At 32.3% G+C, this 25,219-nt stretch overlaps 4 protein-coding genes and 1 long non-coding RNA gene across 7 annotated transcripts; 4 read left to right on the top strand and 1 right to left on the bottom strand.

The window, feature by feature from the left end:
* Positions 1-286: 286 nt before the first annotated feature.
* LOC110681842 (zinc finger protein 511-like) lies at positions 287-3,171 on the bottom strand. Of its 2 annotated transcripts, none has more exons than XM_021857976.1 (4): positions 2,926-3,171; positions 1,707-1,768; positions 1,282-1,480; positions 287-798 (listed from the first exon to the last, which is right to left on the bottom strand). In XM_021857976.1, exons 1-4 carry the CDS (start codon positions 3,055-3,057, stop codon positions 421-423), a joined length of 771 nt encoding a protein of 256 aa, XP_021713668.1. In that variant the 5' UTR covers positions 3,058-3,171; the 3' UTR covers positions 287-420. The 2 variants fall into 2 exon arrangements, with proteins under 2 accessions (XP_021713668.1, XP_021713667.1); XM_021857975.1 differs by having other exon boundaries at positions 1,282-1,483.
* A 2,313-nt stretch (positions 3,172-5,484) lies between these two features.
* Positions 5,485-9,538, top strand: LOC110681843 (protein FAR1-RELATED SEQUENCE 7-like). Of its 2 annotated transcripts, XM_021857979.1 has the most exons (9): positions 5,485-5,689; positions 6,029-7,049; positions 7,128-7,271; positions 7,353-7,852; positions 7,932-7,994; positions 8,075-8,336; positions 8,416-8,478; positions 8,557-8,646; positions 8,751-9,538. In XM_021857979.1, the coding sequence occupies exons 2-4, from the start codon at positions 6,030-6,032 to the stop codon at positions 7,470-7,472; spliced, it is 1,284 nt and encodes a 427-aa protein (XP_021713671.1). In that variant the 5' UTR covers positions 5,485-5,689; position 6,029; the 3' UTR covers positions 7,473-7,852; positions 7,932-7,994; positions 8,075-8,336; positions 8,416-8,478; positions 8,557-8,646; positions 8,751-9,538. The 2 variants fall into 2 exon arrangements, with proteins under 2 accessions (XP_021713671.1, XP_021713669.1); XM_021857977.1 differs by having other exon boundaries at positions 8,557-9,538.
* A 6,351-nt stretch (positions 9,539-15,889) lies between these two features.
* LOC110681681 (peroxidase 55-like) lies at positions 15,890-17,432 on the top strand. The gene is made up of 3 exons (XM_021857819.1): positions 15,890-16,129; positions 16,312-16,503; positions 16,663-17,432. Exons 1-3 carry the CDS (start codon positions 15,890-15,892, stop codon positions 17,287-17,289), a joined length of 1,059 nt encoding a protein of 352 aa, XP_021713511.1. The 3' UTR covers positions 17,290-17,432.
* Positions 17,433-20,369: 2,937 nt separating this feature from the next.
* On the top strand, positions 20,370-22,162 carry LOC110681844 (peroxidase 55-like). The gene is made up of 3 exons (XM_021857980.1): positions 20,370-20,720; positions 21,143-21,334; positions 21,481-22,162. Exons 1-3 carry the CDS (start codon positions 20,481-20,483, stop codon positions 22,054-22,056), a joined length of 1,008 nt encoding a protein of 335 aa, XP_021713672.1. The 5' UTR covers positions 20,370-20,480; the 3' UTR covers positions 22,057-22,162.
* A 1,040-nt stretch (positions 22,163-23,202) lies between these two features.
* On the top strand, positions 23,203-24,363 carry LOC110681845. Its single transcript, XR_002503348.1, has 2 exons — positions 23,203-23,845; positions 23,950-24,363. It is a non-coding gene; the product is annotated as an uncharacterized LOC110681845 (long non-coding RNA).
* Positions 24,364-25,219: the final 856 nt, after the last annotated feature.

The following is a 25,219-nucleotide window of genomic DNA, read 5'->3' on the forward strand; positions in this document are numbered from 1 at the left end:
TTTAGTTGTTGACATCATTAATGAGAAAAAATATTTAAACTTATAATTTTACCTCAGCTTTTATACGTGGCTAGTCATCCAGTATGACCAATCATAATAGGGTTATTTCATGGTTACTTCGTTTATGCTAGAGGAGTTTCGATCACTAACGCACTGTGGGGGAAGATTCTTAGGTTGCAGGGTCAGATATTTGAAAAATAAAGTGTAACTGTGTAAGCTAAGTTTAATTCAATTTGCTATACCATTTATGATCTCCACAACTAAAGATGTTAGTCATCGATTTTCATTTAAGGCTTAACATGACTGCTTTACCATATCATGGGAAGAAGACATCAGTATACAACTATGATAATAATGATACTGTAGCATAACACCATTGTTATTTTCAAAAGAAAATATCAAATTATCAAACATGTGTTGCTATCTATTCGTTGTGGAAGATGAGTCATCCATTCTTTTCTCACGCTGAACAGACCGAGGAACAAAAGCCAAGCCACGGTTGTGGCGACGGCCAAAGCTGATGGACGAAGGCATGGAGTCAGAGGTACTTAATCGAGAGATAGCAGAAGTAAGATCTTCCATGGTGTCGTCAACCTCAGCATCCAATGGCATTACATTTGATGTTTCCTCTTTGCAAAGAGCTTGTTTACGCCACTGCTTTTGCCTCTGTTTCTTAGACAGGTGCACTTTCTTATAAAACTCAAATGTAGTAGGAAATTTGTGCTTGTCCACAAGATGTTGATGCCGGGCTTTGTAACTTTTGAATTTCAACCCGCAAGTTTCCACCAAGCACTCGTACTGAATATGAAAATAATCAATCTTAATTTCTGTATTTAGCTTTTAAAAATGTGCACTAAGTAACAAACACCAACCATTCATCATAACTTCTAACATAAGTGCATTGACAAACAACTTTTTCTTAATTGGTAGTTAGTTCCGCAGCTACATTGCCACTACTTGAAAGTGAGGACACTAGCATAATTGAACCATTCTGCCATAGTGCCATCCTATCAACCCCCACCCTATGGTCTAATAGACTAATAGCATGCTCGTGAGAGATAATTAGTCGTCTCCATTGCTACAGTTAAGTTTTCCAAGATTATAAAAGATGCTATCAGTATAGTAATATCTGTGTGCCCGAGTACCTTCAGAAGCAATATCAAGTATCACCAAGAGGAGAACTTCAAAATTTAACTAATGGTGGGGGGGGGGGGGTGGTTGGGGGGGAATATGTGTGATTAGGTGAAGATATCAAAGCATATGTGGATAGTTAATACTTACCATAGGATATCCCCTTGCAACTTTGGCCTTGAAGTAAGAATCATGCACTTCAGACACATGTATGCTAAGCAAGCGTTGCGTAGGATATGCTTTATGGCATACTGAACAGGATGCAGTATGGCTCGCATTATAGTGATCCTCAAAACCTTCCAATGAATTTAACCGTGCGCCACAACCAACAATTGGACAGAAAATCTCCCTGCTATCATATTATCACATTAGGTAGGCTCAAAATCATACAAGCAGGACAAATATTGAGCATTTAGTCATGTAATTATCATATTTAAGCTTACCCATCCAGGTGGAAAAGGAAGAGAATGACTAAAGAGAATATATAACTATATAAGCTCCTTTTTTAGCATTTGAACAAATTAGATTGGAAAAACAAAATACTTGAAACAACTGATAATATGATACTGTATTACCTTTCATGATTGTCCATGTCGATAAGTTGTTTCTTTTCATCTTCAGTCAAGTCAATTGCAACCTGGAGAAAATGGATATAAGTCAAGAAAAAGAAAGAAAAGAAGCCACTTTGTTATTAACCTCAATACAGGGTCTATATTACAAGAAAGCTTAACCAGGAATTGAAAGGAAACCGTAAATTTAATCGTCAAAGTACACAAATTGGAGAATGCTAGGATGTTAAACGAACTAATTCTGCAGTATCATCTCTAAGACTCCAACATTAAAAGAACTTCCCAAAGAGAAGCTTAAACTAAAAGTCAGGATTCATTTAAATGAACAATGAGTAAGAGCCAACACTTATCCCAATATGCCATTATGTATTTATGTTATGAAGAGTAATGAGAAGACCGTTTGATAACTCATGGTTTTCCATTTTCATGAAACCCCCCTCTCTCAAAATTTAGCTTCCTCATGATGTCGGACAAAATTTGTTATCTTTCGCCAAATAATACCCCAAAGTTGCACATACTCATGGTTTATAATTGGATTTTCCAAAATATCCAACTTAAAATGATGCAGCTATCATATACATCCCTTAAAGTAAAATCATACCATATCCTTAATTACGAGGGAACGGGACAAGGGAGGCAGTTACGAGCTAAATAACAACTGTACTTTCAGATTGAGTTTATGAATTACAAATGTATATTTACTCACTTCATCTGTTTATTTTATTAGTTGCAACTTGCAACTTACCTATGTTACTCCGACTCTTCAACTATCACGTATGTTAGATTGTCACCTCATAAGTCAAAACTCTCAAGTCACAACATTATTTCAAAATACCCAAACATATTTGTTTTCTCATTTGATGATAAAATGAGCAATAATCATTGAAATGAGCAAATAATAACATTAGGTGCACCTTTTTTTTTTTTTTGAGGGGGAACCTTAGGTGCACCTACATCCGGGTGTTTATAATAATTTCCAATCTTATTAAAGCTCAATTAATTATGAGAACGACCTTTTATACCAAATTAGCCTGATTTTTCCTAAATTAACCACTTATTTCAAGCAAATCTAAACCTGATTATATCAACAACATAAATGATTACAACACACAATATCTCTTAAAAATACTGTAATTTTAATAAAAATGAGCTTAATCGAATTAACTAGTAGTATAAACTATAAAGTATGAAATTTGACAATGATTAAGAAAGAAAAAATAAAGACCTGTTTATGAAGAAGTTGTCGTTCAATATCGCCGGAAGAGAAAAAGGGAGAATCAGGTGCGAACTTCCGAGAAATAGGCTTCCAGTAACAAAACTCTGATCTGGATGTACCTTGTTCGATTTCCATCGCCATTTTTATGTAAGAAGAGAGAATTTGAGGATGTGTTTCAAAATTTTCTGGGTTATTCTACCGTTTGACACATTGATTTTGAAGAATTTTTGAATCTGGGGTGTTTGTTTGGGTTTTTGCTGAGGTGGTGTCTTATATTCTTATATTGGGCTGGGCCTAGAAAGTTGAATACTTTAATATTATTCTATGGGCTGAGCCTCATTCAAATATTAAATGTCCTAGTCCAGTTCCGCAAATTATAATATGCACCCTTGTGCACACAGAACTACGTGCACCACTAATAGGGCGCTGCCACGTAGCTGCTTCTTCCTAGCTGTTTGTTTCCTTATTTTTGCAATGTATTTCCCGCGTTCTTTCCTTTTTCAATCCTATCCTTATTTCTCCATTTTTCCTTTTCAATTATCATTCGAAATTTTCTCTCGTTGATTTTCTCTCTCCTCTAGTTTTCTCTCATCAATTTTCTCTCTCAGTTACTTTCTCTTTTCGATTAATTCAGTGCTCTTCTCACCATTGTTGATTGCTCTGTTTTTGCCATGGATTTAATTTCTGTGCCTGAATTTCTTGATAGTGGAGGTAAGATTTCTGAATTTGATTAATTTTCGTTAATTAGGTTTTTTCAATGTGATTTTTGAGCAACTTTTAATTATTGCTAATTATTTGAAGTTATAATTATCGTTTGTTTTTAATTCATTGTATAATTAGGTTTTATTTAGTTGCTTATATTTGAGATGAGATTGTGATTTTTTTATTTTATAGTTATTAGGTTTGTTATTTTCTTGAATATGATTCTGAACATTGAATAATTTTTAGTTTTAATTAGTTGTATTTTCTATTGATTTATTGATGAAATAATCACATTATTGATCTATTATTTTTAATCTTCTGTAATTTTTGATTAGATTTTGATTAATATGATTCTGCAGTAGTATTATAATAATTTGTGTTGATTTTCATCATTTGTTGATTAATCTGTTCATTAATTCTTGATTTTGAACTTTCGCCTCTTTTGATTTCTTGCTGAACTATTTATGTCCAGATAATATTGCATAATATGATTTTGTTCAAAGTGTTTTGAATTTGATTTCTGATTTATGAATTTTTATATGATTTTGAACATTGCATAATATTTAGGTTTAATTAGTTGTATTATTCAATTTATTAATTGATGAACTAATTAAATTATTGATCAATTTACGATTAGCTTCTGGAATTTGTTTAAGATATTTTGATTTCTTATTGTATTTTATTAATTTGTGATGAATTTTATCATTTTTTGATGAATTTAATGAATATTATTTGTTTATAATTCGTATTAGTCGTATTATTAGTATTTTAAATATATTATGAACACTGTCATGTTATTTTTTGAATCTTTATTTTATTATATTGAACCTTTGATTTTATATATATTTTAATATAGAATTGTACAAGTAATTATGAACATCTTATCCTTTTATTTGAACTTTGTTCTTTTATTTTTGAACTATAATAATTTTTGTTATGCATTTTGTTTGTTTATTGCAGTTTATAAGTATGAAGTTGTTTATAAGGAAAGTGAAAAGTCTGAATTGCAGTGGAAACAAGTCAACAGTGATGCGGAGGCATATGAAATGTTTAATGATTATGCATTTCGGCATGGATTTAGTATTAGGAAAGGGAAAGTTCGATATGTTGGTACTTCAAGTGTTTGGAGAGGCAGAAATTATATATGTTCAAATGCTGGTTTGAAGGATACTTCTTCCAAGGTGCCTAGGAAGTATTCTAAGTTGGATTACCGTACATGTTGTGAAGCTTACATTGATTTTGTTATTGATGAGAAAGGATTTTGGACTGCTGTTAAACACAATATGGATCACAATCATGCTATGATACCTGTTAGAAAAGACATCTCCTTAGGTCTCAAAGGAAAATTCAAGGTGAGCATTTGAAGTTCATAAGTACTATGAAGGCTAGTGGGGTTAGGGTTACGGATTCTCTTCGTGCTTTAAGGAAAGAAGTTGGTGGATCTCCTAATCTATGCTACACTGTTACTGATGTTTACAACGCTTTAGCTACTGAAAAAGCCGACAGATTAGAAGGTGGTGATTGTAATGCTTTGATCAAGTCTTTTGCTGCAAGACAAGCCAAAGAGAGTGACTTTTATTATGAGTTTGAGGTTGATGGAAATCGTGTCCTTTGTAGTGTATTTTGGAGGGATGGAAGAATGCGAAGGGATTATGAAGCTTTTGGTGATTTGATGGTGTTCGATACCACCTATAGAACTAACAAATATGGCATGATTTGTGCCCCTTTTGTTGGTATGAATCATCATTGTAATAATGTCATGTTTGGAATGGGTTTTGTTCTTGATGAAAAGACCAGCAGTTTTGTATGGTTGTTTGAGGCTTTTATGAGATCTATGGGAGGATGTCAAGACCCCATAACCTTAATGACTGATCAAGCCCCTTCAATTGCTGCAGCAATTCGACAAATTTTTCCAAGCACTCGGCACCGTTTGTGCACTTGGCACCTTGGTGAGAATTCAAAGACCAACATAGGAGGACTCAGAATGAATATTAAAAGGGTTTCCAGAAGTATTCGATTATTTGCTTAAGTACTGTGAAAGTCCTGCTGAATTTGAACATTACTGGCCAAGGTAAGCTTTCTTTAATATTATTTGAACCTTTTAGTTTATGTTTTGAAATTTTTTATTTGATATCTGAACTATTACATTTACATATTTGCGGACTTAATTTTATTGAATTTAGCCTGATTTGTTTCTTTTTGAACATTAATTTTATATATTTGAATTAAATGTATTAAGTTTTGAACCTTTCTTTAAATATGAACTATTTATTATTTATTTTCAACATTTTTACTTTTCTTGTTTAACAAGTGTATGTGAATAGTATTATTTATGTTTTGAACTTTTGTTTCTGTAATTTGAACAACTATATTATCATTTTGTTTATTGATTTGTTGTTTTTTTTAATAGAATGATGACAAAATACAAGTGTTCAGAAAATGATTGGTTAAATCACTTGTATGATATTAAAGAGAAATGGTGTCCTGCTTATTCAAAAGATTATTTTTCGGGTGGAGTTTTGTCATCCCAAAGGAGTGAAACAACAAATCATTCTGTTTCCAATAGATTGAATAAAACAGATGGTTTGAGTGACTTTTACAGTACCTTTCTTGATGTTATATCAGAGTGGAGGAGTAAAGAAAGTAAGCAAGATTTCCGTTTTTTGAGGGGTAACCGTCATCTTGCAGTAGCTAATGTTCGTTTACTCATACACGCTAGGGAGATTTATACTATTTCTGTGTATGTGGTATTTGAGGATCAATTTGCGAAAGGTATTTCATGTTGTCAAGAGCGAAAGCATGAAGATGATGAGACTATTTGTTATTATGTTTGGAGGCCAAATAAGGACATTATAAGGCATGAAGTTACTTATGAGAAATTCACTTTTAATATCAATTGCACTTGTAAGTATTGGAGTGAGATGGGGTTGTTATGTGGACACTCTCTTCGTATATATAATATTCATTGTGTGCAAAAAATACCAGAACAGTATATAGTGAAGAGGTGGGCTAAGAAGGCTATGTGTAGTCATGTGTCTGATGAAGAGACATGTGAAGATGTTAAAGTTGTTCCTTCTGCTGTTTGGAGAGTTCAAATGGTTAGGAAGTATGTTCAGTTAGTGACATCATGTCAAGAAGATCTTTTAGCAAGAAATGAAGTTGAGTATACTTTTCAAATGTTACGTGAAAAGGTGGAAAGTGTGATGGGTCCAATTCATGTTGATGATGTTGATGTTGGTGAAGAAGCTAAAGAAGAAGGTGATGAAGAAGGGTTCATAAACAATCCAAAAATAGCTAGAAAAAAGGGTGAGAGAAACTACAGGCCAAAAAGTACTGTTGAAAAAGCATGTAATAAAGCTAAGAGTTGGAAAAAGAAAGTAGATAAATACAAAGATGAAGCCAGAGCTACTGTCCAAAAATTGGTTGTTGAGGTAATTTTGAACCTCTTTTATTTTTATTTGAACTTTTTTTTTTTATTGAATAGTTTATAATTTTCTAAAATTTTGTAGGTTTTAGATGATGATGGAGATCCTTTGGTTTATACACATCCAACAACACAAGGACCAAATCTCTCTGTACTTTCTAAGAAAAAGAATGTTCAAAGTAAAAATAGTAAAGCTACTACCAATGCTTCTCATTCATCATCAGCAAATGTAAGTATTTTTTGAATATTTTAATTTTCTTTTTTTGAATTGTTTTGTATTATATATGTTTAATTTCATTTTTATTTTTAGGTTTTTGGTGACGGGTTTAGAACTGGTTCTCAAGCTTCAAATGAAAAAGGATTCAAAAATAGTAACCCTTTAACTAAATCTACTCAGCAATTTTCATCTAATGTAATATTTTTTTTTTGAACTTTTGTTGTTATTCTTTTGAACTTTTTTTATTATATTTTGAACTTGTAAATTTTGTAGGTGTTTGAAGGTGAATCATCCAACAATTTTCCAAGCTCTAATTCTTCTCAGCCATCCTCATCAAAAGCTTCAAATACCTTTTCAACAAATAATGTTCAGCCTTCCTCTGGAAATATGTCAAGATCTACTCATTCACCTTTTTCAAATGTAATTTTTTTATTGAACTTTTTTAAGTTTTTCTTGAATTTGTGTTTTTATTATTCTAAATTAACTTGAATTTTCTGTAGGTTTTTGGTCATCAAGCTTCAACTAGTTCTTCTCATGCATCCTCATCAAAAGCTTCAAATTATTTTCGAACAACTAAGCCACCTTTATCAAATGTAATTTTTTTGCTGAACTTTTTAAGGTTTTTCTTGAACTTTTCTGTTTAGATTCTGAACTATCTTTAATTTTCTGTAGGTTTTTGGTTTTCAAGCTTCAACTAATTTTCCAGCGAGTGTTGCACAGTCTTCTTCAAGAAATGTATGTTTTTCTTGATTTTTCTTTTATATATTTTGAACTTCTTTTTTTTTTTTATTACTGATCTTTTGTTATTTTTGTAGGTTTTTGAAGGTCAATTATCTAATAATTTTCCAGGTCCTAATTCTTCTCAGCCATCAGCATCAAAAGCTTCAAAAACCATTCCAAGAACAAATGCTCAGCCTTCCTCTGTAAATTTAACCTCTTTACTCTTAACGTTCTTGACATTTTTTAAAGATAATTTATTAATATGTGTGTGTTTATAATATACGTTTTTAGGAATGTGGATGTCAAGCTAAAAATACAAAATCTTTTTCAAGAGCTACTCAGCCATCTTTATCAAATGTAATTTTTATATTGAACTGATAAATGTATTTTTTGAACTATTTTCCTTAAATTCTGAACTAACCTTGATTTTCTCTAGGTTCATGGTCATCAAGCTTCAACTAATTTTCCAGCAACTGGTTCTCAGTCTTCTGCAAGAAATGTAGCTTTTTTACTGAACTTTCTTTAATTTAATTTAAACGTGTTACATTATAATTTGAAGTATATATTTTTATTTTAGGTCTCAAGTGTTTCTCAGGCTAAAAAAAGGAAAGTATCTGAAGTGAATCATAACAGAAGTTTTCGATATGAAACTAGTAAATGGGCTCAAGTAAGTGTGAACATTTTCTTCTTTATTTTGTATTATTGTTTTTTTGTATGAATTTTGGTTTTTTGTTTTTTTTTTTATCGTTCTTTTAATTTTTGTGTTTTTAGTATTTTGATGCTGGTCGCAATGCAAGGAATGAAGGGTCTCGTGCTTCTGGATCTTCTAATGTTTCAAATTATGATGCAATGTTATCAATGTTTGACAAGACAAGTAATTCGTAGGTTTTCAATATATTTGAACACTTTTTCATAGGTTTACAATATGTAATAACATTCAAATGCTTATTAATTTTCAATATATATGAAAAATTTTGCATTATAATTTTATTGTTTTAATTTTTTAATCAAAATAAATATTGACAAACATATTTTATAAAATGAACTACTACAGTTTAATATTTGAACACAAGTTTAATGTCAACATTTACTACAAATATTACATACTTATGTTAATCTCAATCCAAATTAAAAATTCAAAAAACATTTGTCTTCATCAAACTTCAAATTCAAGCAAATTACATAAAATCACTGTCTCTTGAAATGTTAATAAACCTAAATATTAATTCTCTTCCATTCTTCTTCTTGTTGCCATTTTCACTCTATATCCTTCTTTGTTGGTGCGGCTTAATATTATTTCGGAACAATATTGCACTCTAAGCTTCCTTATTTGATCAACCTGAACATGCACCCCGAAATTATATAATTATGAACACTATATAAAATGTCTTGAACATAAAAAGAAAACATTTGAACAATATTTTTGAAACTCACATTATTTGCTTTCAAATCACAATTCCATTCTACCAAAGGCTCTGTTGTGTATGTTTCCATATGTTTCATCACATAAACACCACAATTTTTATGATCCAAATTGCTTCTCCATTTCATCTTGATCAAATTAGTCTTGAAACTTAAGACTCTAGCAATATCACTTCTGTATAATCTTATGTTCGCATAAAATATGCAAAAGCTTCTAGCTGTAAAACATAATAACATACTTTTTGAACATCTCAACTCAATTTACTGAACACAGTCTAAGAACAAATTGAACAAAAAATAATTTAGTACTTTACCATTTTTTGAGGATTATCTTCATATTTGGTAGATTCTTTGACATTCATTGGAAGCTTCCTGTTGTCAATCAAATCAATTGTTCCATTGTATATGTTGATACATAGCAAGTAGAAGTGCTTAAATGCAGGCACAGGAAAAAAGAATTCCCTATATTTTTTTATGTTGGTGATACCACTATTTGTCATTTCATAGTTCAGTCTTTCTGCAAACTTCTCATGTCTTACTTCTTTTGTGGTGTTCACACTTTTACCCATGTCTGTGCACACAATCAACTGCAATTAACCATTCAAATAATGAACAGTAATTACAAAAATAATGAACACTGAACAAAATATACTGAACAGTTTGTAGAAAAATATTAAATATGGTTTATTTAAGAATATTAAATATATATTTTCTTACGTATGGCATTGTGGAGAAGTAAATGCTATGTTTTTTGCCTTTGGTATTCAGAATATGAGCCCAAGCATCGATAACTGCATTGGCGACCTCTTCATTTGTTCCATGTGTCCTCATTTCTTCCCTGTTGACACTATTTTCTCCATCATGGTACAATACTTCACTGCCAATACAAGAAAAAAAAAATAACAAACTAAGTTAAGCTTCATTTTATTATTTGAACTATATAAATAAATATCTGAACACAGTAAATTAATTTTTGAACAATGAAATTATATTAGAAACTTACTCATTAAGACCTTCACTGAATGCATAATCAGATAAAGTTGCTTGCATTGCACTAACATTTTTGAACAAATCCACATATTTAATCATGAATGGGCATTTTAGACAAGCCGGCAATTTTGTAACTTCTCTTCGTGGTCTTTTGTTTGCATCAACATCCTGTTTTGTTTTTGGTCTAATGTAACAATATAAAAGTATTGTTAGTTTTTTTGAACTATACATTTATGAAACTGAACTGTATATGAATTGCTAATGAACTTTGATCGAATATATATGTTTTATACAGTTACCCCTGTGATTTTTCAGAAACTCCTTTTTCTTTTCCTACTTCTTCTTTAGATCTGTACATTTGAACATACAAAAAAGACGTATGAGCATATAAATATAATTATTTGAACACAGAAAATTAATATAGGAAATATATTATTCAATACTTCATAAATACATTTATATTTGTACTTGTTCTGATTTCATCCAAAATATTTATGCTGACTTTATCAGCTTCTATCCTAGTTGTCCAAAAAATTACAGATTCATTACATTACTTCCAAAATATTTACATATCTTTTTCCTTTTCTTTTCTACTCTACTGCCCAAAAAATTACATATATATGTTCAGATAGAATGACATTACCCTTGATATTGAAAGTCCTTTGAAAGCGGGTTCGTCAAAATATCATCAAGTGTTGCATCATTGGTTGTAAATATATTGGCAAAGTCAGTGGCATCATCAAACATGTCTTCAAAAGGCATAGGTGATGACTTTCCATGTGCATCAAGTTCTGGCATTTCAAAAGTCACCTGCTTTGCCTTTCCTTTATCACCACTTTCTGCCACTTCTTTTTCAGGACCTTTCTCTCCTCTACCTATGGTAAGTGTTAGGTCAAGTGTACTTTTCCCAGCACTAGTACTTTCTTCCCTTTGATCTCCACTTGCCATAGGAGGAGCACCACTTACCATAGGACTTTTACTTCCTCCAGTTTGAACATTTGTTGGTGGTGTTGGAGGTTCATCAATTCCCAAATCAAAAGCACTCCATGTTATAATCCTCCCCTACCTTCTGTTTTCCCCATGCTCTTGTTCTCTCTTTTTGTTTTTTTTTTCTCAGCTTCTCTTCTTTCTGTTTCTTTTTTCCCAGCTTCCTTTTTTTCCAAATACTCTCTTTCAATCTGATCAATAGCCTTCAAGAAAGAAAGCCTCATCTTCACTCAAATTGGAATCATCATTCTTTCTTTTTCCAATAAGACTTTCAACACTTTTGATTATCATGTTGTTAGGGAACAGGTATTTTCCTAGCTTCAGCTTCTCAGTCATTTTTGATACACAACTTCCCAAAGTCTTTACAATATCCATCAAATCATCCATAAATTCCTCCCGATTTCAATTAAAAAAAAATTGACTTAAGTTTACAAAATTTTGAACATGCATTATAGGTTGATGAACATCAATTATTAAATTCTTTATTATTTGAACTTTAGACGAAAACATTTGAACATTTATCATAACACTCTGAACAAATAGAAATAAAATTTGAACAAAAAAGTAAATGAACTTTGGTTGGCAGATTCTCCTGATTTCAATATAAAATAATTGACATATGTTTACAGTATTTTGAACATGCATTTAAAGTTAATGAACAGTAAAAATTTGTTGAATGAAGTTTTAACTGATTTGATAATGCAGTATTTTAGTATTCTTTATTATTTGAACATTTGAGAAAGCATTTGAACATTTGTCATTACACTCTGAACTATTTGAAATAAATTTTGAACAGAAAAGAAAATGAACCTTGGTTGGCAGATTCTCAGATATTGGCAGATCATCACTTTCTTGTTGTTGAACTTTTTGTTGTTGCTGTCCAGGTATTTGTATTCTTTCTAACACACTTCCCAATCCAAATTGAGACTTTCCCTCCAATTTTATTCTTTCTTGAATCATATCTCTATTCCAAGCTGAAATGATTGGGTATGTCCTTGGTTTCTCGATACCTCTTTTTTGCACTCGATCACAATAGAATAACTGCGCCATTAAAAAAGCATACCAAAACATTATTTCCATGTTTAAATTTTTAAAAAATGTAACAAACATATGCATTAAAATTTGAACAAACATAATCAAAAACCTTGAAACTTTGAACATATTGATATATGGCATTAAAATTTTGAACAATCATAATCAAAAACCTTGAAACAAACATAAGAATATAAGACATTAAAATTTTGAACAGTCATACCAAAACTGTTGAACATAAGAATAAAATGTATAATTCATATTATAATAAGGCAAACACATTTTGAACATATTCCATTTTAATTTTGAACTAATAGGTATAACTTTTGAACATCATGCAATACAATATGAACAAATAATAAAAAAATAACAAAAGTCAAAAGCATACCAACAATAAAGGCAGTGGTCCCTTAAAAAAATCCTTGGTGTTTTGTTTCCACTCAGGTACTGTGAAAATCAGACTTTGTAGCACATACTTGCACCAATTCAATTCCTTTATCTCATTACAATCTTGAATTGAGTGTAGGAATTTGTAGTGGCAGTGAAGGTTTTGGCTTGTTTTCATCATTGAGTTTACAGCGAGCACAATGAAATCTATTTTGAACATTTCAGTTGCTTCTCCCGTGTTCTTCTCTTTTGACTCTATGGCTGCTGTGACATATTTCCTCTTATGCAAAGCTTGTTGATCTCTCTTGATCTTCTTTTTTTCCTCACTTTCATACTTCTCAAAAATCCATTGTGTTCTAGGGCTTCCAGTTTTACACCCCCACATTTCCCTCCACCTCATCAAAGGTGTCACAATCTCCAAATCTTCATCTTCTTCCTCTTCCTTGTTTGGCTCTTTTTCAGAAACAATTTTTTTACCTCTAGGTACTCCATATACAATCTGAACATCTTGTTCATTTATCTCCACTGATTTGTTAAATGGCAAGTATAAAGTGTTGTTGTTTTCTTCAAAATGTTTCAACAGCCAAGCACAAAACACTGCATCATTTTGTGGCAAATTCACAGAAAGAAATGCCCCAAATCCCATTTCTTGCACTGCTTGTTTTTGTTGTGGTGTTAAGCTACCTATAAACTTCATAAACTTAACATGTCCCACTCTAACACATAGCTTATCTTCTTCAACCTCATCATTATCACTCAAATTCACTACATTGTCATCAATCAGCTCATCATCATCAACTTTTCTCTTTCTTTTTTTGTCAATCTGATCAACTTTTTTTCCTTTCTCCTTTTTTTGAACTTTTTCAACTTTTTTCTGAACTTCTTTTTCCTTCTTCCGAACTCCCTTTTTAACAATCTTTTGTGAAGATTGTTCTCCTTCCTTTGCACCAGTTTTTTCTTTGATATGAACCCCCTTCTGTTTTGTTTTGAACTCCCTTTCTAATTTTCTGAGTTCTGTTAAACTCTGATTCTGGAATTAACCTCTGCTTCAACAGGCTTTTCTTGCTCTTCTGGGGTGCTTTGGCTGCGCAACACTCGTGATGTTGTAGTGCTTGTGTTTTTCCTTTTTTTTGTAGCTATATGTTTTTTCTTCCTGTTTTAATCATTTATATAGTCTAAGTTAAAAAATTCTTACATTTATGTAATTAAATGAACATACACTATAAATAAAATGATTGAAAAACATATTAACATTTTACCTTGGCTTGCTCTGACTAGCATTGTCACCATTGTTTCCATTTGGTTCAGAATTTCCTGTAGGATGTTTAGAATTTCCTTGTTCTTCAGATGGGATTACAGAATTTGTTGGAGGATATTTATGATAGGGTGTTCATCTAAAAATTTAATAATAAAATATTATCAATTATTCCAATACAAATTGTAATAAAATATGTTCAGTGGTTATTTATTGTTAGTTGTTCAAAAGAGTATGAAGTGTTGTTCAAAAACATATCAATACATAATTTAAATTGATAAACATGCAAGCAAATATACAAACATAAATACACAATTGTGGGGTTTTCAGTTGATTATTTGGAATTATCCTTCAAAAAAATAACATATATTCACATTAAACAGAAAATATATGAATTAAAAATTCAAAATATACCTTTTTAATGGACTTCCTTCTATATCTTCTAATTTCTTCTTTTTTGGTGTTTTCATATTGAACAACTGACTTAATGTCCTGTTCAACATAATTTTGTTTCAAATTAATTTTTAATTTTAAAAATTAGGGTTTAAATTACTCATTTTGTTGGTAATTTGAACAATAAATCACTTACATGTGTTCGTCTTCACCACTACACGTACTTTGTTTTGATTTTCTACAAAAAAAAAAAAAACAAAAAAAAAAACAAAAAAAAACAAAATTATATCGATGATTTAACATTTCAAATAATTAAAACAACAATAATTTAACAAATTTATCAAAATTCAATCAAAATCAAAGTTATTTGATTGATGTTCACCTTTTTGAAGGTGATTTTGGCGAATCTTCTTCATTCGCCATGGAATTGCAGTAGTTTTTAGAGAGAAATTTAGAGTTGATTGAGAAAAATGAAATGAGGAGAGAGAAATGCAAATTAATTTATGAGATGAAAGTTTATAATTTATGAGAAGAGAGAGAATGTTTAAAAATGATTAAAAAAATAATGTGGCGGTTCATTAGCAATATTAGAACGGTTATTTAAAAAAAAAAAACTGAAAACATAATGTTTGGGTTGGGCGTGTTTTTTGTTTGGGTTGTGTTAATTGGGCCGCGTGTTGGGCTGGAGCATGTAGTTTACTGTGCACCATGGTGCACAGAATACCAATTGGTCCAGTTCAAGGTAAATTACTACTGTACTTCCTCTATTACAAATTAGATACGGAATATTTTACTAGTATATGTATAATAAAACATTAAGGATTTAGTGGTTTGTCAATAAATATACCAAAAATTTGTTGAAGAACAATGTTGGGATTTGTTGTGGAATTAATGTCAACCTTGTACTGTTGGTGCAAGCCAACACTAGCCCAAAACCCATACGTCACTCTATTTACAAACAACTCCGATCCTCATTAAATTATTCTAAGATCAATTAGCACCATACAATATCACCAAAAAAATAAAAGTACATACGCATTTGATAATTAATGTTTTATTAACCAAATTGCACCAAACAACTTATTCACCTTAATAAATACAACTCAAATTAAAATAGTGTTGTAGATTAATTATCCATTGTTTAGTATTTCTATTTTTAAAGTGAAACTTAAATTTGATGGTAAATTCTTACTCATGTATGACAGAAACCATATTTAAAAGTTGTAGGGGATCAGAAGTGATTTAGTATGATTTTATTGACGACTAATTACAGCAGTAGTTTAGGCAATGCTGTAATTAGTCAATAGGACTAAATCACTAGATTCACTACTATAGAGAAAGGCTTTATATAATAAGTTGGATGCTTCGACCATAGTGTGCAAAATTCCTGTTTCTCTTTATCAAGCTCAATTATATTATTATTATTATTAGCAACCTTTAAGAAATGCTTTCAAGAGAGAAAGCAAGAAAGAAAATGGAAGACCAGAGAATACTCTGCTCAATTTTAGTGATCATTATGATGGTTATTGAGGGAGGAGAAGCTCAACTATCGGAAAATTTCTATAGTGCTTCTTGTCCTCGTCTCAAAAATATAGTGAAAAAGGTTGTAATTAAGAGATACAATCAAAATTTCGTAACAGCTCAAGCAACATTACGTCTGTTTTTCCATGATTGCTTTGTTCAGGTAATGATCTCCATGATATTTCAAGTTAACAAGGTTTGCAGCTACATTTTTAAAACACTACTCCCTCCGTCTCTTAATTATATGCTTACATTTCTTTCATTTATTACTCACATAATAGAGAGAAATAATACATCTATTCTTGAGTGAAAGCGTTAACCTGATATTCCCTTTTGTGTTTACAGGGATGTGATGCTTCAGTCATGATTTTATCACCAAATGGCGATGCAGAAAAGGATTCAGAGGACAATCTCTCGCTAGTAGGAGACGGCTTTGACACAATTGTAGAGGCCAAACAAGCCGTTGAAGCTGTTTGTCCTGGTGTAGTCTCTTGTTCTGATATTCTGGCTCTCGCGACCAGAGATGCTGTAGTAGTGGTAAGTCCATCCCATTTATACCTAATGAATCATCCACATTGGAAACTCTAACACGCGTACATTTACATATATATTACATACAGCTCATCAATCAATTACACCCCTTCAATCTATTTTTAAATTTTCTGATTCATGATTAATTATTCCATGTGTTTTTAGACAGGAGGTCCTTCATACAATGTAGAACTTGGACGTCGAGATGGGTTAAGGTCAAAGAAATCAGATGTCACAAAACATTTACCGGATCCAGACAACAAGTTTAACGAGCTACTTAACATGTTCACCAAGCATGGCCTGAACCAAACTGATCTAGTCGCGCTATCAGGAGCTCATACAATAGGTGCAGCCCACTGCTCGAAGTTTTCGAAACGTATCTACAATTACTCTCAATCCAGCCCTGTTGATCCTACCATGAACCCCATATATGCTCTACTGTTGCAGCAACAATGCCCACCAGGTGTAAACCCCAAAAAAGTTGTCCCCATGGACCCTGCAAGGCCGAGATCGAAAACATTCGACAATTTGTATTATCAGAACTTAATTGCAGGAATGGGGTTGTTTACTTCAGATCAGGAGCTCTTTACTAACCCAGCTTCTAGACCAACAGTTATTGATTTTGCCAACAATCCTGGTAACTTTAACGCAGCTTTTGTTACTGCGATGAGAAAGCTAGGTCGAGTTGGTGTAAAGACTGGTAAACAAGGTGAAATCAGAAGGAACTGTGCAGCTTTCAACGAACACTTGAATCCTAAAGAAATTACGACAAAGTTTAGAGTAAAACCGTAAATGTTCAATAGTTTGCTGTCTTAGCTCTAATATTAAATAAATCATCAAGTAATCATACAAGCCATAACTTAGCAAATCTATATCAATATGGAAAATATATTCGACAATATATTGATTATATCCCTCAGACAGTATAAAATTGTACTGTGATATACAAGTATAGATTCATTATTTTCTGATTTTATCAACCTACATGATTTTTTTCCTTTTGCCAAACATCAATATAATTAATAAGATACAATATATAATATGCAGGCAACCTTCATTCTGATCCTACTTTTGGAAAATACGTCTGCTTCAAGAACTGAGCAAAACGAGTAAATGGTGATTGTGTATGCCTTGTTCTAGCATAAATTGTCTTAATGATGAAACAAAATTACAGAAGTAATGAACTTGGTTTTTTTTATTTGATGATTTAGACATTTTTGAAATAAATGCAGCTTGCATATAAATAGGTGGAGCAATGGAGCATTCAAATAAACCTATAGAAGCTAAAATCTGTAAAAGCTATCCTTTAGCTTAAGAATCAAAGAAGATCAGCATTCATTTATTCATGTCAACTGTCGAGTCATATCGACCTTAGCACATAAAGGAGTAAGAGTAAGACTACTGCTACATAGGTATGTTGCTAGCTTAACTATAAAACACTAACACAATAAATATAGCTTGACAATATTAGTGGTCCGAATTGGAGTATTAGAGATTTAGAGATAATGAAAGTAACACACACCTTGTTTAAATGTCTTACTTTATGGGGTCTAAAAGCTAGAATTTTAGCATATTGAAGGGTGCATAGCTTGCACTCTTAGCAGTCCAAAAAGGGCTTTAAGCACCTAAAGTTGAAATTTTCACTTGTTTGTCCCATAAATGTGCAAACAATACTCTTAATAGACACAACATTAACTAGGATATTATGTTGTAATGATGGATTCAGTGTATACCCTCATGAGTCATGACCGCCATTCTGAAGTTTCCCTATAGAATTCTCATTGTGCAGCAGTACATTAGCAAAGTGTTGCAACTCCGAAATGGGGACTATATTATGAAACGGAAAGACTATTCTGCATTTATACAAGCCTATGACCTTTATATCTATGCTCACATGAATCATCTATAAGACTATAAGGCAAAAACTGGCAACTAAAACCAAAGGCCTCAATTCTGGGGTGTTTGGGCTTTGCTGAGGTGTTGTTTGATATTGGGCTGGGCCTTAAAATTTGGGTACTTTGGTATGTGCTATGGGATGGGCCTCCTTCAATATCCTTGAAGTATAATATACAAACCACCAAAGTTTACATAGAGGCTGCCCAATTTATCTTCTTGATGTATCAAGCGACACATCAGTATATAAAACAACAAAGTGTGTAGTTAGCGTGACATTTTCGTAAGAGTTTCAATAAGTGTGCGATCCATATTTAATGAAAAGCTGTTAATTTATTTATATTTGGATCTTAGCATTTAAAATATTGTCTAAAGTGGTATTAATTTGGGAAAGCATGACAAAATCATGCGTCGATCGATGTAATTAATGTTTATTTTAATTTAATCTTTCTACTTTTAGCTAACTTAGCTTTAGCTATTACAACCTAAGCTCAATGGAATTATGACCATAAACAGCAATAAGTTCAAAACTATATCCCAAGCTCATATCCAAAATAATCCAACACCCCCAGGGCGTTCGTTAGCTTTTGCCTTTATATTTTTACCAATTGATAAATATATACTCCGTATTCATATGAACACATTTACACTAATTACACAATTGAACTGGTCTTTATTTGGGCCTTTTTGCAACATCCTATTATTCTTAATACTCTGTACTATATAAAATTATCATCTTTTCTCTATATATTGTATTTTCCACACTATTAGAACTTTTCTCCCTTGGAAAATTATTAAAATTTTGGTAGTATATCATATGGGTCCACACTCTCAAGGGCCTCAACCCATTTATATATCAATTATTAATTTATTATCTTTTGCTATCTAAAATAAGTGATAATAATGTGTACTTACACATTTCATGACTATTTTCAGTAACCTAAAATGTATAAGCTAGCTTAGCTACTCTATAATAGAAGAACTCTTGTGGAAAAAGTTAATGACAACCAAATTAAAAAAACGAGTTCATAATTATTCTAAAGAAGCAGCGTATATAAAAAGATATACCAATAATATAAAGCGTAGAAGAACAATGTTGGGATTTGTTGTAGTGTCAATATCAACCTTGTTGGTGCAAGCCAACACTAGCTTAAAACCTATACGTCACTCTAATTATAACATACAAACAACACCGACCCTAATTAAATTATTCAAGATTGATTAGCACCATAAAAGTACATACACACTTGATATATATAGGCTTTATAGATAATTCGTGGAAAATTGGAAATAGTTGAGATGATAATTAAATGATTTATATACCAAATTGCACCAAGCAACTTATCCGCCTTAATAAAAAGAGCTCTAAATAGTGTAATTCGTAGTAGATTATGAAAATACTTACCACCTACATTAAATATTAGTTGCAATTTTAAGGTACTTTTTATGAGATACTGTAAAATATTCTTAAGTTACAATTAATATTTAACGGAGGTATTAGTATATACGCTTATTATTAAACACCATCTTTGTTATTAGGAAATTTCATAAAATACCCTTGTACATAGTTTAAAATAATGAACCAACAGGTACCCCGACAATTTAAAATACTAGTATGCATCATGTGCCTCTCAGGTTTAACAGGTCTACGTATGAGTTAAGCTAATCAACCAAGCGAATGAGTCAAGCTAGTCAACCATGCATATAATGAGTACTTATCGAATAAACTTCTATCCTTAACTTGGAAAAATCTTCAGAATTTAGGACACTGATATAGTAAAGTTATAACCCTAAAATTGGGGCAATGGAACAAGTAAAATTAATGAAGCCAAAATTCCAGGCTGCATAAATGAAATTGTCCAATTTGACCTTTCTAATGGAGAGCCACGTAGAATAGAACAAAACTGACGTGGCTTAATTTAATTGATTAATCACAATAAGACAACATCACTATTCACTACTACAAAGGATTTATATAATAAGTTGGGTGCTTAGGCCATAGTGTACAAACATCTTATTTCTTCTCTTCATCAAGCTTAGCTTATTGTAAGGAGTATACATTATTATTACTTATTAGCAACCCTATTGAAATGTTTTCAAGGGAAAAAGCAAGGAAGAAAATGGAAGATTGGAGAATACTTTGCTCAACTCTAATGATCATTATGATGGTCATTGAGGGAGGTGAAGCTCAATTATCGGAAAATTTTTACAGTTCCTCTTGCCCTCGTCTCGAACGTATAGTGCAACAGGCTGTTAAGAAGAAACATGATCAAACTTTCGTAACAGCTCCGGCAACTCTACGTCTGTTTTTCCATGACTGCCTTGTTCTGGTAATGCTCTTCCATGCAATTATGACATACCACATACCTATCATCTTAAATGCAAATAAACATTTTGTATAGTGTTAGTGTGACGAGTTAAGACTATACAGAGTAAATGATTTTCTCGTATTATGCAATGTTTTAACACTATTTTACTCAAACACCCTTGAAAAAAATAAATAATAAATAAATAAAACTTTAAATATTGGTCACTGTTTCAACTATTAGGTAGCTAGGCCATATGGTTATAAGGACGCCTCAAGTTAGTTCTTATCTTAAGCCATTATACGTGCACCAAAACACTCAACAGAAAAATACAGTAGTCCAAGACTAGTAGACAAATAAGAAAATACTCAAATTAAGTACTACTAAAAAATTTTATCTACTCTTGAGTGTGAGTGTTTACCTAATAATCCTTCATTTTTTTACAGGGGTGTGATGCTTCAGTCATGATTTTCTCACCAAATGGCGATGCAGAGAAGGATTCAGATGATGATCTCTCGCTAGCAGGAGACGGATTTGACACGGTTATAAAGGCCAAGCAAGCAGTTGAGGCTAATTGTCCCGGTGTAGTCTCTTGTGCTGATATTCTGGCTCTTGCTGCCAGAGAGGCTGTAGTTCTGGTAAGTCCCACGTTATATTGGGAGCTCTAACACGCGTAAAGTAACATATTGCAATACCGCCTTTATATATTACATACGACCCATCAATTACAGCCCCTCAAGGCCTCAATCGTCCCTTATTGATAGTTAATTTCGTATGTTTTCAGACAGGAGGCCCTTCATTCAGTGTAGAACTTGGACGTCGAGATGGGCTAAGGTCAAAGAAATCAGATGTCACAAAACATCTACCAGAACCAGACCACAAGTTTAACGAGCTACTTAACTTGTTTGCCAAGAATGGCCTGAACCAAACTGATCTAGTCGCGCTGTCAGGAGCTCACACCATAGGTGCAGCCCACTGCTCGAAGTTTTCAAAACGTATCTACAATTACTCTCAATTTAGCCCTATTGATCCTACCCTGGACCCCTTATATGCCCTACAGTTGCAGCAACAATGCCCACCAGGTGTAAACCCAAACATTGTCGCCTTTTTGGACCCTTTGAGCTCGAATACATTCGACAATACATATTACAAGAACTTATTTGTAGGAAGGGGGTTGCTTACTTCAGATCAGGAGCTCTTCACTAACCTGGCTTCTAGACCAACAGTTATTGATTTTGCCAATAATCCAGGCAACTTTAATGCAGCTTTCGTTACTGCGATGAGAAAGCTTGGTCGAGTTGGTGTAAAAACTGGTAATCAAGGTGAAATCAGAAGGAACTGTGCAGCATTCAACTCATGAATCCTAAGAACATTTATCCCTTAAGACAACAAAAAAATTGTACTGCAATATATATTCATTATTTCTTACAGCATCATAAGTTAATTCAACCAATATATTTACATTATTAATTTTTGTTTATTAAGATGCAAAGTAGGCACGCAACAAGGTTACGTGCTATCCAATTTTCGTAAAATACGTATATACTGTATGAACTGTAAGAAACGGGTAAATGACGATGAATGTGTATGCCTTGTTCTGCATATGTTGTCTTAACATAATTACAGGAAAAATTAAGTTGGTGGTTGTGATTATTTAGACATTCTTGAAATAAATACAACTTGCAAATAATAGGTGTAACATTCATACCCGGCCCATAGCTATAATCCGTAAAAGCTATCTTTTAGCTTAAGAATCAAAGAAGATGCATTGATTATTCATGTCAACTGTCGAGTTGTATCAACCTTAGCACATGAAGCACTAAGACAATAAGTACCTACGTATGTTGATAGCTTAACATAAAACACTAGCATATTTTAGTGGTCCAAATTGGTGCATTAGAGATAATGAAAGTAACACACACCTTAATTATATACTTATATGTCCTTATCGAGCAAGTTTGATGGGGTCTAAAAGTCGGAATTTTAGCATAACACAAGCAAAATATGCAAATAAAGAGTACGAAAAAACCCATAGTTATAGACTCAAATAATTGAGTTATTTGATCTACTTACCTCCCCTCTGCATTCCACATATATGAATTTTTATTTTGAGCATATTCGAGTCTCATGAGTCACAATCCATGCTGCGCCCACTTGATTGGTTCGGTTTGAAATTATTTGTCCCAGAACAACATGGTAATGTCTACGTATAAATACTGAATATACTTTGACATTAATTTCACTGATGTATGCTTATTGAAGAGTGCCTAGGTTGTACTCCTAATAGACCTAATAACCTAATTTAAACTAGATTGTGCTGTACTGTACTGATGGATTCAGTGAAACATGATTATCTTGAGTTGATTTTTTTTTATTGTTTTCAAATTATAGAATCTAGAACATTAGAACAGCCTAAGGCAGAATCCAGAACAATATAGAATCCATACAGAATTGCCTATTTCTGAAGTCTGCACTAGAAATCTCACAGTACAGTTTATTTGCTAAGTATTGCAAAAAAAAAAATGAGAATTCGGCACTTATACAAGCTTATGATCTCTATTTATATATGAAAACTCGGTCTATAAACATGAATCATCTCTGAGGCAAAAACTGCAAGCTAAAAACAGAGGCCTCAATACAATTTCAATCTGTCTGATAATGGCCTGACAATGCAACCAACGCTTACCATGTTCTAGTAGCCACTTAAACAATTTAAAGATTGAATGCACCTACATTTAGTGACATTTTCTCTATATCTAGTGGAACGACCATTATGTATTAAACAACTCTAGGATGACGAAACCCATTGACCAAAATGTGACACGATTAGGTAGAAGCTGATTATGCATATATCCTAACCCAATTACTTCTTAATGGAATGGTGAATGGCCAATGTTCTCGCACTGTTTTTGTGTAAGTCTCTTGTAATTTAGCTCCCATTGGCTACATAAATGCTTATAACCTTTTAAAATTACCTAAAAAGCAACAGGTTATTGTCAGTAGGCAATGTAGAAGCTAGGAAACTAAAAGGATTCTAGCTGTCCAACTGTGGAGGGTATTGTTACAAAGGCTGTGTTAGTAAAGTTCCAACAGACATTTGTTACAGCTCAAGCAACTCTTCGTCGTTTTTCTATGACTGCTTTGTCAAGGTGAGAGCAATGATCAAGCCTTCTAGTTTTGAAATATTAAACAACTGCATAGATAAAATTTACATTCTATGCAACTTAAACAAATTTGTACCTTGTTTCTGTAGGGTGGTGATGCATCAATTATGATTTTCTCACCAAACGGAGATGCAGGGAAAGATGTTCCAGAGAATCTCTCGCTGGCTGGTGATGGATTTGACACAGTCATATAGACAAAACTTCTCTATAATTTCTCGCTCTCTAACCCAGTTGACCCTACACTTAACCCTGCCTATATTGAGCAATTCCTGCAAATCTGTCCAACAAATGAAGAATCATTCTAGGAAATGTCATTTCATTTAACATCCAGCTTTAAAGTTCACGCTTGTACATGTTCTGTTCAATGGTTTCAATGCCTGCAAAATAATGTGCACATAAGTGATGTTATTAGCATTGAAATGCATGAAGCAAAACTGATGTTAGTTGCCTCAGAAATCTGGCTGATGCAGGACTTTTATCTTAGTAGTTCATCTTTATGCTCACAGATAGTCTAACATGGGATAACAATTTGACTTCAGAATTTCTTATCTTCATGTTCGTTTCATTATAAAAGATTTGGAGATTAATCCCCTTTATCAGCAAGTGAACATCAGTCACAGGTAGCCAGAAACATCAGAAAATTCAGCTACATTGTTAGTATTATCATATTATAATGTTTAATTCCCAAAATAATAATCCTATACCAGATTAATCACAGAATTATCCTTAAAATGTGCAATACATAATATTAATTGGAATGCATAAATTTATCTGAATTAGAAATAAGTGTAAAAAATCATTCAGCTTTTACAATGGAGTTGATTCCGTCTAGTTTTCCTTACTCTGCACTACTATTTCCTAGATCGACAGTTTCCGTAATGAAGTGAAACAGTACTCAGGATGCAGAAAAGGGTATAATTTTTTCTTGCTGTAGATTATCAGAGCCTAGAGCAAAACACGTAACAGGAGCTAGTAGACAAAGAAGGCAGATGCTGGATCCGAGGCGGCGAGTGTTTGGCTTGATCCTTATTTTGCGGTTTGTTTTTGGAACTAATGTTGCTCAAGTTAATCCATTTCTGTCGGTTTAATTAAGGACCAAAATATAACCACATGTAGTTTAATTTTAAAGGACAAAATTCAGTCTGTCTTGATTCCCTTTTCAAAGGGGAAAAAAAAAAAAAAAAACATTTACAGTAAAGTATGTAATAAGTAGCAGTATTAAACTTCTACAGAGTATATGATTAGGCTTAAAATTATGCTTAACATTTGTCATTTAAATTGCACTTGTACATGAATATATTTTAACGCTCTGCATCTCTCGTAGCTGGTAACATGACTAAGCATGAAGTTTATATAGAC

The sequence above is a fragment of the Chenopodium quinoa genome, unplaced genomic scaffold, assembly GCF_001683475.1.
Source record: "Chenopodium quinoa cultivar QQ74 unplaced genomic scaffold, ASM168347v1, whole genome shotgun sequence".
In the NCBI taxonomy this organism is placed as follows: Eukaryota; Viridiplantae; Streptophyta; class Magnoliopsida; order Caryophyllales; family Amaranthaceae; genus Chenopodium; species Chenopodium quinoa.

Bases quoted from the DNA above. Each gene is read 5' to 3' on its own strand.
- LOC110681843 (XM_021857977.1), top strand. From the start codon at position 6,030: ATGATGACAAAATACAAGTGTTCAGAAAATGATTGGTTAAATCACTTG. The intron at 7,050-7,127 runs GTAATTTTGAAC...AAAATTTTGTAG, and splicing joins TCCAAAAATTGGTTGTTGAG to GTTTTAGATGATGATGGAGA. The intron at 7,272-7,352 runs GTAAGTATTTTT...TTTTATTTTTAG, and splicing joins CTCATTCATCATCAGCAAAT to GTTTTTGGTGACGGGTTTAG.
- LOC110681842 (XM_021857975.1), bottom strand. From the start codon at position 3,057: ATGGCGATGGAAATCGAACAAGGTACATCCAGATCAGAGTTTTGTTAC. The intron at 1,484-1,706 runs GTAATACAGTAT...ATAATATGATAG, and splicing joins GACATGGACAATCATGAAAG to CAGGGAGATTTTCTGTCCAA. The intron at 799-1,281 runs GTAAGTATTAAC...TTTCATATTCAG, and splicing joins TTGCAAGGGGATATCCTATG to TACGAGTGCTTGGTGGAAAC.
- LOC110681681 (XM_021857819.1), top strand. From the start codon at position 15,890: ATGCTTTCAAGAGAGAAAGCAAGAAAGAAAATGGAAGACCAGAGAATA. The intron at 16,130-16,311 runs GTAATGATCTCC...TTGTGTTTACAG, and splicing joins TCCATGATTGCTTTGTTCAG to GGATGTGATGCTTCAGTCAT. The intron at 16,504-16,662 runs GTAAGTCCATCC...ATGTGTTTTTAG, and splicing joins CCAGAGATGCTGTAGTAGTG to ACAGGAGGTCCTTCATACAA.
- LOC110681844 (XM_021857980.1), top strand. From the start codon at position 20,481: ATGTTTTCAAGGGAAAAAGCAAGGAAGAAAATGGAAGATTGGAGAATA. The intron at 20,721-21,142 runs GTAATGCTCTTC...ATTTTTTTACAG, and splicing joins TCCATGACTGCCTTGTTCTG to GGGTGTGATGCTTCAGTCAT. The intron at 21,335-21,480 runs GTAAGTCCCACG...GTATGTTTTCAG, and splicing joins CCAGAGAGGCTGTAGTTCTG to ACAGGAGGCCCTTCATTCAG.